Source organism: Musa acuminata, chromosome BXJ1-4 (genome assembly GCF_036884655.1).
Source record: "Musa acuminata AAA Group cultivar baxijiao chromosome BXJ1-4, Cavendish_Baxijiao_AAA, whole genome shotgun sequence".
NCBI classification, from domain to species: domain Eukaryota; kingdom Viridiplantae; phylum Streptophyta; class Magnoliopsida; order Zingiberales; family Musaceae; genus Musa; species Musa acuminata.
Window position 1 is genome coordinate 44,232,451 of NC_088330.1, and position 10,852 is coordinate 44,243,302.

General features: G+C 36.5%; 1 protein-coding gene across 3 annotated transcripts; it reads left to right on the forward strand.

Annotated features, from left to right (window-relative positions):
* Positions 1 to 882: 882 nt before the first annotated feature.
* Positions 883 to 10,584, forward strand: LOC135585902 (probable inactive purple acid phosphatase 27). Of its 3 annotated transcripts, none has more exons than XM_065180332.1 (13): positions 883 to 1,070; positions 1,874 to 2,057; positions 2,649 to 2,740; positions 2,985 to 3,051; positions 3,165 to 3,287; positions 3,818 to 3,910; positions 5,951 to 6,080; positions 6,737 to 6,818; positions 6,961 to 7,093; positions 8,634 to 8,839; positions 8,928 to 9,053; positions 9,579 to 9,888; positions 10,044 to 10,584. In XM_065180332.1, the coding sequence occupies exons 1-13, from the start codon at positions 898 to 900 to the stop codon at positions 10,347 to 10,349; spliced, it is 2,025 nt and encodes a 674-aa protein (XP_065036404.1). In that variant the 5' UTR covers positions 883 to 897; the 3' UTR covers positions 10,350 to 10,584. The 3 variants fall into 3 exon arrangements, with proteins under 3 accessions (XP_065036404.1, XP_065036405.1, XP_065036406.1); XM_065180333.1 differs by having other exon boundaries at positions 901 to 1,032; XM_065180334.1 differs by lacking the exon at positions 883 to 1,070 and adding an exon at positions 1,469 to 1,733.
* The last annotated feature ends 268 nt before the right edge of the window (positions 10,585 to 10,852 follow it).

Here is a 10,852-nt window from a genome sequence, read left to right on the forward strand (position 1 = left end):
TAGAAAAGAAATGAAGATTAACATATATAAAGATGAAAATTATTTGACAATGTAATTATGAAAAATCATCTTTAAAAAAAAAATACGACCGAACACAATACCTTATTAATTATTATGTTTCTTTTTGTAATTGGGTTCATATAAAAAGGCCAGAAATTGTAATGAGAAGACAACTTTTGAACGGATAAGTAGGCCCCAGAATCGTCCGCGAAGGAGACAGAACCACTCATGGCATTCTTCTTGATCTAAGTACTAAGCCTCGAATTATAGTGTTTGTGCTTTATTGCTTAAGTTAAAAGATTTCTATTTTGTTCGTCTCCCTCCCTCTTTTGGTTTTACTTTTTTTGCACCTATTGCCTATGTTTTCACCCAATTCTCATAACATTAATTTCAAGAACACTGAAAATAGTGTCAATTAAAGAAGAAGAAATATAATTATATAATAATTATTATTTTTTTATACTTATGCTTTGCATGATCATTCTCTCATATCAGAGTCAAAGTCTCAATTAGGATGGTATAAGAGTTTGCAATGCTGTTCTCATGACTTCATCGACCGTATAACAATAGAACATAAAGGGATTCGGTCCAATTTGAGTTATTGGGTCACGAATGAGTACTCTGGTCGTGGAGGAAACGTGCTCGCCAACTCGCGCATCTTGACCGTCCAAACGCACGTTCTCGCATCGTCAGCCGTGGATCTGACCCGACCTACCTGCTCTTAAAATACGAAAACCCTCATAAATAAACCACGTCATCGTTTTCCATGCTCCGACATCCAGCAAATATTTGGGGTTAAGGAATTAAGATGCCCTGCAATCGCGTTTGCAACGGTGTCTTGACAGCTAATCGTATGTCGTCCACAATAACGACGTCCCGTTCAACATTGACGTTTAGATGGATAACGAAAATGAGTCGTCACCTAGCACGACCATTTGTGCAGCAGATCCCGTGGTCAAGAAGCTCATCGCCTTAAAAACACCCGAATTCGATCCCTGGCGACGTCCTGACTTGTTCGAGTTGCTTGATTCAGTACGGTTCTCGCTTGGCTCAATTCCAAGCATTCGAATGTTTGTCTCTTGTTTTCGTCTTCTGGAAGCGTTATTGATTATTCGTCATTTCTCAGCTTCTTTTCTTTGGATTTTGGGTGAAATTTCGAGTCGGCGACTTGTTTTCTTCCTCCAGAACAGAATCTTTTTTTTGGTGTTTTGTGGGTTTTTGATTTGATTCTGTAGATTCCTTCCCGGTCCCTGCGGAGTTGGTTGATGTGGATTGGCTAACATGTTCCTTAATTTTAGATTTTTATTGAATATTATTTCTTCTCGAGGAATTATGGTCTCGGAAATGAATTGTATGGATATCTAATGGTTGTTTCGATGTGATTTCGGGGGTTTCCCTTGTTGTTACTTGATGTTTCTTTGGGGGAAAAGATCTAATCTATGAGTTGAGTTACTTTATCAAAAGATCTAATCTATGTTTCTTTGGTTTTGTGTGTTGAAAATTCATCATGAAACCTTCGTTTATTTGAGATTTGTTAGTTTACGACTTTCGGTGGTAGATATTTGATTCTGAGGTCTGGTTCTTGAAATATCTGCTTATTTATTGGCATGGTAATGGTTGAAAATTCGTCATGAAACCTTCGTTTATTTGAGATTTGTTAGTTTACGACTTTCGGTGGTGGATATTTGATTCTGAGGTCTGGTTCTTGAAATATCTGCTTATTTATTGGCATGGTAATGGTTGAAAATTCGTCATGAAACCTTCGTTTATTTGGGATTTGTTAGTTTACGACTTTCGGTGGTGGATATTTGATTCTGAGGTCTGGTTCTTGAAATATTTGCTTTTTTGTTGGCATGGTAATGGATGACTGCAGGAGTTTGCCCGCGATGAGGTCGCATGGCTTGATTCTGTTGGCGATTGTATTGGCCTTATATTGCTGTTCCACAACGGGGCACAACGGAGAACAGCCCCTTTCAAAAATTGCCATCCGTAAGACTACATTGGCTACGACTGTCTCAGCTCGTATCAGAGCCTCTCCCTTGGTACTTGGGCTGCAGGTATGCCTTTAGAATTTGCATGAGTTTTTTTGGGAACTTTATGAATCCTCTGAGTTTACCATGAGCTTTACATTTGACTTGTGGTTTCATGTCTAAATAAACAAAACCACTTCGGACATTGGCATCCATCATATTGGGTTAAATTGTTAATGATGAATGGCCGTGTCAGATTTGAGCTGGCATCTAAACAAGTAGGGTTATATCAGATACTTTTGACAAGCTTTCTGCATATATGAAGGCAAGAGACAAATGCATCGTGATTGAATTGCTTAGTGGACGACCGGATCAAAGTTTTTACTTTTGGATCATATTTCAGATACATTGGTAGACTGCATACAGGGGATGAGACGTGACTATATTACACAATCCTTCAAAACTTGGTGATTTGTTCCTAAATAATGCAACATTAACATAAAAACAGAAAATTGACAATCTCATGTAGCAAACTTTTGTGTCGCAAATAACCAACTGGTTGTAGTTCTTATGGGTCTAAAAAAAAACTTATAAAACATAACATTGTAGAATCAGGGAAAGATATTATATATTTATAGTTTTAGTCTTGATTACATGGAATTCTTTATCATGTAACAGGGTCAAACTAGTGAGTGGGTAACTGTGAAATTCAGCCACCCAAATCCATCAAACGATGATTGGGTAGGGGTTTTCTCTCCTGCAAATTTCAGGTAATAACATTTTCTGGATCATGTGTTGATTACTTGATTACTTACATGAACTTGGTTCCTGAAGATGCAAAAAAGTATGAACAGATTTTACTCATATTGCAGATTTTTTAGCTTAAAGCTTAAATAACTAGTGTTGTCACTTTGTTTGACTAGTCAAATATGAAGAAATAGGAATCAAGCATAGTCCTTAAACATGTAGTTCTTTGATAACCTTGACTGATAACTTTCACTGTTTAATTCTCAGTGCAACAACATGTGAGAAAGAAAATTTTAGAGAATATGAGCCTCTACTATGTACAGCCCCCATTAAGGTTAGTAGCTGCCTTATATAATGGCTCCTCTACTGGGTTGTTGAATAAAAAAAATTATATTTTCTTATTGATGTTGTTGTATAATAACTGCTGAATATGTACCTATTTTGCAGTATCAGTATGCAAATTATAAAAATGACGACTACAACAAAACTGGAAGGGGATCTCTGAAGCTTCAATTGATCAATCAAAGAGCAGATTTTTCTTTTGTACTGTTCTCTGGTGGTATTTCAAATGTATGTCACTAAATGGATACACTGGTAGTTGATTTTTAAGATCCCTCTCTTAGAGTTATCAGAAATTACTATTGTGTATGCTGTCCAGTTCTATGTTATTTTTTAAGCTTTGTGGTGGACTTTATCATAAAGCATTTTGAGTTCATAAATTTCATTTTATCAGAGATTAGCACAAGATTCAAAATTTTAAGTCCACCTGCACATGATTCCTCTTTTTTCAATTAAGTTATACCATTAGGATCTCATGGAATTTGGATGAAAAATGGACTAGTCTCTGAAATATTATGATCAAATTTTGAAACATCTGTTAGGTAATCATACAATTTTGTCATCATAGAATATAAAGACAACTGAATCGTTTTTGTGCAGGCAACAAACAAATTACTAATATTACCCATAGGAGGAAGACATACTAGTCTATTCTCTTTTTTCTTTTCAATCCCAGGCCTGATTATATGTTTAATTTGATATATTTTTTTTCAACCAAGAATGTGCATATTGCCGACTAATGATTCTTTTGGGAATAACAGCCCAAGCTTGTCGCAGTCTCTAACACCATTAGTTTTGCCAATCCGAAGGCCCCTGTTTACCCTCGTCTGGCTCAAGGAAAATCCTGGAACGAGGTAAGCTGCATCTTCTTTGATTTATTCCTTGGATTAGTTCTTTGATTCTATTTGCATGCTCACTTCTTGAAGTTCTAGTTTATTTTACACAAAATTTGAAGTGCTTGCATGAAAAATTGAAAGGCATAAAAGATGTTCTTTACAGACATCTTTGATGCGCAAGTCTTAAAGAATAAAGCTCAACAATCTCGATAACCCTTGCTTGTTTTTATTTTTCAAGAAAGCAATCTAACATATGTGCTATTGTGAAATTAATGATTCCCAGTTTAGGTTCTTTATTGAGTATGCTCCTTGAAAAGTTCTTTATTTACTTGGACAAGTTAGTATAATTCTTCCTCTAATTAATTCCACTATTTAGCATCGCTGTGGTTGCATGGACCTAAATTGTGAAGGGTGCCATAATTACACCGGAAGAGGTAGTACAACATGCCATGCCTGAACTTTGACTGTTTTAGAGGTGATGAGAACTTTTTTGTCAAATTTTCAAATCAAATCAAGTATCACTTGGCAGCCACTGTTTACACAATTTGGCCAAGACTCATAGGAATCAGCTGATGGAGATTTCAGAAATCTATTAGATACTAGAGGTATGCATGAGAAAAAGGTGATTTTTGTGCATGGATGTGATCCATGATATTAGTCATATAGATAATCTAAAAGAAAGAGAATATGTGAACCAAGGCTTTTAATTTCGTATCGTACTTGCTCAGTACGGTACGTATCAACATACCGAGTAGCAAGGTATGCAATACCGTACCGTACCAGTATTTCGAGGTTGGATCAGTACGGTACGGTACCGGTGTACCGAGCGATACACCAGGGCATACTGAACGGTACACCAGGGCTTACCCAGCGATTTCCTCTTACTGTAGCAATGTAGCATTGTAAGAGCGATTTCCTCTTATAATCAGTGTAGCACTGTAACACTGCTGCAATGTATTACTGTAGCACTGTAGTATGGTCCGTCCAGTAGCGAGCGGTCCGCGTATCGATATGCCGTCGAACCGGTACGTACCGCCCGTACCGGGCGGTGCCATTCGAAATTGCATACCATGCTGAGTAGTACGTCAAGCGTACCGAGCGGTACACCTAAAATAGGCATAAAATCCTCCTAAAACATATGAGAAATAGAAAAAAAAAGTTAGGATACGGTTTTTAAGCCAGAAATAAATATACATTTAGTATAGTTTTAGCAAAACTAATGTAAATTAGGTAAGAATAGTGCCACATATCTTTTTCGGGCTTTGAGGAGTAGCCTTGTGCAAGGTTCGCAATTTTGGTTTGTTCTGGATCATCAAATCGTTACTTTGTTGAGTTTAGAAGGGTGAAAATGTGAGAATAAGAGAGAGATTACAAGTAAAAATGAGTTTGAGAAAGTTTAAGAGAGTATGAAAGTGAAATGATTGAAAGAGGGTGGAGGAAAGGGTTTTAAAACCCTTTATGATGCCTCCAACGGTCAAATTGACCATTTGAAAATTGATATAAATCAGTAACAATCGGTTTCAACCATTATCGCCCAGTACAGGCGATAGGGGGCCAAGATTTTGGTACCACCTAGTAGCGAGTTGTCCGCGTGCCGATAGGTTGGCAGACTGGTATGTACCGCCCGTATCAGGCAGTTCGATACGAAATTAAAAACCTTGTTATGAACTTATAATGTGTTTATGCATTTAGATCCAAATAAGCATGTGAGATGTAATTGGTTATTTAGAGAGGAAGTTGTAAGTTCAATCAGTTGCTTTGGTCCATTTGATTAAATGCTTGCAACCAAGTCAGATTGAAGGACAGTTGTCCACATTGTGCAAACAAGACAAAACTAGAAGAATTTACCAATTTTGCTTATTGTGAAAACAAGACAAAAAATTTGAAGAAAAGGACAAATTTCACATTGTGCAGGAAGGACAAGTTGGGTATGCTTTGGACTACTTTCTGATAGTAAGGTGGTAGTTCATTTTAACATTGCATTTTTTATCCATTTGTTGTTGCATGCAGCTATTATGTTTTGTTGTTCAGAATCTGACTTGGTGGACATGAAACCAGATGGCTGTTACTTGGACAAGTGGATATAGTACAGAAGAGGCAGTACCTTTTGTTGAGTGGGGTGAACTAGGAGGACCCCAAATACGTTCAGCGGCTGGGACTTTAACCTTCAGTAGAGCCCACATGTGTGGTAAGCTTTGTTCCCCTCACTTCCTCCCTCCCTTCATCTTTTATATGTAAGAATTAAGAACTTTATACTTGTCATGCCAGTATCTGATGTTAGTTTTATTGTAAAAGAAAAAGTAGGAAACTTCATTATTCTGTGTGTGTATATCAGTGCTTCCAAACTGGAGAAAGATGAATATGGCCAACATGGAATGTGCAACTAGCAGAGCACCTTGCATTTCCTTTAGCAAGTGATCACTTAGCAAGAAAGAGTATGACAGAAACACTAGAAAGTCACATATGTAAGATCGAGAATCAATAGTTTCAGAATGTTGTGCACTAGAAATCATGCTGGCATACTGTACCATTCTTTGAATGGTATACCAGTGCGCTAGAAACCATATTGGCATACTGTTCCATTCTGTCAGTGGACCGTAGATGGGATGCACTGGTATTTGAGTTTTCTGGCAAAACACCATCTGCCATCCAGCATCTTGTGAGGGACAATGGTTTCCTAGAGCATTGTAGTTAAGTTACTAACACTCAGACCACCTTTCTCGGCTTCCACTCTGTTGAGAAGCTTTTATACAATTGGCCATCTTTTTGTCATGCAATTGTTTGTTACTTGTTCTTGGGGTCAATTCTTATTGTAATTTGAACTTTTCTAATAATTGTTTGCAGATTCACCTGCACGAACTGTGGGATGGCGTGATCCTGGTTTCATCCACACAAGTTTTCTGAAGGACTTGTGGCCTAATTTATTGTATGCTCTCCCAAATGATACTTTAAGAATGTCATTCTCTGATTCAGCAGGATGAATGTTTTTGGCCATTGTCATCTAACTGGTTTCCATTCATCAATCAGTTCTCAAATTAGTCTTCACGTATTCTTACACATTGTTGCAGGTATACCTACAAGCTTGGTCATAGATTGTACAATGGCTCTTATATATGGAGTCAGTCATACACCTTCAGAGCATCTCCTTACCCTGGACAAGATTCTTTACAGCGTGTTGTCATTTTTGGTGATATGGGAAAGGTAACTATTTTATTTCATACGTGATTTCAGAAATTGAAATTTGACTTCCATTTGTATGAGATAAAGCTAGTGTTTATGTTCTGATGCATTATATTTTCATCAGCTCATAAGATTTCTAATACAGCTCCATGTATTGAGTTGTTAAGTGTTATTGTTTTGATTGCTTATGTCTTTCTTTTGTTGGAAGGTAAAGAATAGTAGAATACTACCCTAATGATGATTGAAATGTGTGGTAATTCTCATGATGACTTGCATCCTAAGAAAACTCATTTACTTTCATGCCGTAGGAAGGAGTTGTGAGAATTCTTCATTTCTTTTCATTTTATCTGTGCTTTTAAACTTGAAGAAGGAATGACCCTCAAAAGTGGCTTTGGAGAAAGGCAAAATGAAAATTGAATGAATAACCCTCAATGTAGGATCTTGGGAGGGTTTAAACCAAAACAATGTCATCAGTTAAAACATTATTAGCTAGCTATCCACCTAATATCATTTAAGTTCTTGTCAATTATAACAATATCATCAACAAATAAAATATACCAAGGAAGTCTATCTGATAGACTCTATCATGTATATGACTCGTAAATTCATCTATTTTATTACCAATATGAAAAGGTAAGGACTCGATATGAATCCTCGATATAGTCCCATATAAATAAGAAATTTACTAGACACTGTATTTTTTAAAGGAATGACTATACTATCATGCATATACTTTGTAACATAAATTATTAATTTCTTTTTTAAAACCCTCCACAATAATCTCTATGAACATCATCATAAGTCTTCTCTAAATCAATAGAAATCATATGCAATTCTTTCTTCTTTTCTCTTTAATTTTCCATTGATTGTCTTAGTCAGTAAATAACTTTTGTTGTTCATCTTCTATGGAGAGAATCAGAGGTAGTATTGAGAGGATGATAGTAAAAGAATCAGATGGAGAAACAGGGAAGAGACGAATAAACTGTACAAGAGAGAAGGAATTCCGAAACATGACACTCAAGTATTTTTTGTGTGTTATCTCTCAGATAGATTTTTTGGTTGTTCTATATATGCAAGTTCGTTGATTGAAGAAACCCAGTGGTGATTGTTGGTGGAACATAAAATTTGAACTACCTCTGACTATCTCTCCATCTCCTTCCTTTTCATTTTAATTATCTCTTCCATCTTGGCTATTACATGATCATGAGATACGACAGTTCTACACTGTCAACGGCCTATATATACAACCCTCCACCTTCTGGTTGCAGCTCCAGTCCTCTCCCTTATATGTGAATTGAGATGCCAATACACAATCTGATTAGAGTTTTTTTTTTCTTCCATTTATTGGCCCAGAAGTCAAATCAAGGTAAAATCATGAATATGATAGTTAACGTTGGCAAGGAAATAATTGTTCAATGTACTAATCTCATTAAAATTGCTTCGAGTAATTCTTTGACAGATCATGTGATAGGTGAGAGTATGCGATCTCAAAACAGATGTGAAAGCAATTGTAAAGTTTATAATGTAATTTTGCTTATTACTATTACAATAATGTATTCAGGCAGAGGCAGACGGTTCCAACGAGTATAACAATTACCAGCCAGGCTCACTTAATACTACATACCAGCTTATCAAGGACTTAAAGAATATTGACATAGTTTTCCATATTGGGGACCTATCTTATGCAAATGGTTATCTGTCACAATGGGATCAATTTACGGCACAAGTGGAACCAATTGCTTCAACTGTGCCTTATATGGTCGGAAGGTTAGTTCTATTGATATAAGCAATCCAATATAACTAATATGATAGTCATTTTCCCAGAATATAATCCTCTTATGCTCCTCTTTTGCAGTGGTAACCACGAACGAGATTGGCCTGGGACTGGATCCTTCTACGCCAATATGGATTCTGGTGGAGAATGTGGAGTTTTAGCAGAAACAATGTTTTATGTTCCTGCTGAAAATAGGCAAAAGTTCTGGTATATGACTTCAGAAAAGCAACTAAGTTTGGTTGTTTGAATACATTGTTTCTTTTACAGGATAACTTTTAATAATATGACTGTCTATAAGCATTATATAATATTTGATCAGATTGAAATTCGAACAACTAGACAAATCATTCTGGATCTAACTGCTGTAATACTTGATTGTTGCACTGGTTATTTTTTTCCTCCTTCCTATTACTTGCATATAAGGAAAAAACCAATTCTTCTACATTGCTTTTGTTAAAAACTTATAAATATTGCCCATATCTTATTATTCTGGATGTCATTTTCTTCCTTCTATGCATATCTTTTGATGGTTGCACTGTGAATTGTGCTATAAGGCATTCATCAAATTGAGTTAACATATCAATGGATTCACAATTATTTACTGTTTTTTGATCACTTAAAAAATGGCATGTTAATTGCTGTTTGGTTTATACTTTCTGGCTTTCTGGTTGTGTTGTCTTTAAGCATGTGATTTGTCAGTTGTATAAACTTTGATATTATAATACTTCCCAGGTACAAAACAGATTTTGGCATGTTCCGCTTCTGTATAGTTGATACTGAGCATGATTGGAGACCGGGAACAGAACAATATAAATTTATTGAGCACTGTCTGTCAACAGCAGACAGGGAAAAACAGCCATGGCTGATCTTTCTCGCACATAGGGTGCTTGGTTATTCTTCTGGTGAATTTTATGGTATTGAAGGAACCTTCGAGGAGCCAATGGGGAGAGACAGCCTTCAAGAACTCTGGCAAAAGTATAAGGTTGACATTGCCTTGTATGGTCATGTCCATAACTATGAGAGAACATGCCCAATTTACCAGGTAAATATGTTAAACGAATTTTCTTGAACTGGTTGTGACTTGATTCCGCATGCAATGTTGGTTTGATAGTTGATAGTCTGAAGTATCAAGGATGTTATTGTTTGATTGAGTTGATACCCTTCTTTTTGAATACATGATTCTTATCTTGGTTACAGAGTACATGTGTCCGTGAAGCTGCACACCATTACACGGGTCCCTTTGAAGCAACCACCCATGTTGTTGTTGGAGGTGGAGGTTCCGGCCTTGCTAAATTTACCCCTCTCCGGACTAGATGGAGTTACTATCAAGACTATGACTTCGGGTTTGTGAAATTGACCGCTTTCAACCAGTCGACGCTGTTGCTCGAGTACAAGAAAAGCAGAGATGGTTTGGTGTATGATTACTTCACAATAACACGTGATTATCGTGACATATTGGATTGCGCTGTGGACAGCTGTTCAAAGACATCCATGTCTAGTTGAGCAGGCCCCTTGATTGCACTAGTATATTGAAGGTTGTTGACAATATCTGTATATGAGGTGAAGCAAATGAATGATTATAGAGGAGCATCCTGTGTATTAATGTCATATATTGACTACCAGGCAAAACTTGGATGATCCAAGAATACCTCATTGTTTAAATGATTTAATTTGTATATGAAGCTGGAAACTGTTATTAATGAGATTGTATCTATGGAAATATCTGCTTTGTGATTCCTGTGTCATTGTTATGCAGAATCCTCCCACTTCCAGACTCTGTGCACACTCTCAAGAAACTCATTGAATTCCATGACCAGCAAAGTCATGTCTCAATTTGGGTTGGAATCAGCTGTCCATGATAATGGATTTACAGTTTCTTTAAATACAATGGACAAATTGATTGGATTCACCTCTCAGTTCCCATATGAGTTAAAATTCTAGGATCCTTCATTCAAGCAGATCAAAAAAATTTCATTGAATTAGTTGGAAAAGTCTTGAAAAGTATG

Bases quoted from the DNA above. Each gene is read 5' to 3' on its own strand.
- LOC135585902 (XM_065180332.1), top strand. From the start codon at position 898: ATGGATAACGAAAATGAGTCGTCACCTAGCACGACCATTTGTGCAGCA. The intron at 2,058-2,648 runs GTATGCCTTTAG...ATCATGTAACAG, and splicing joins CCTTGGTACTTGGGCTGCAG to GGTCAAACTAGTGAGTGGGT. The intron at 9,054-9,578 runs GTATATGACTTC...AATACTTCCCAG, and splicing joins GAAAATAGGCAAAAGTTCTG to GTACAAAACAGATTTTGGCA.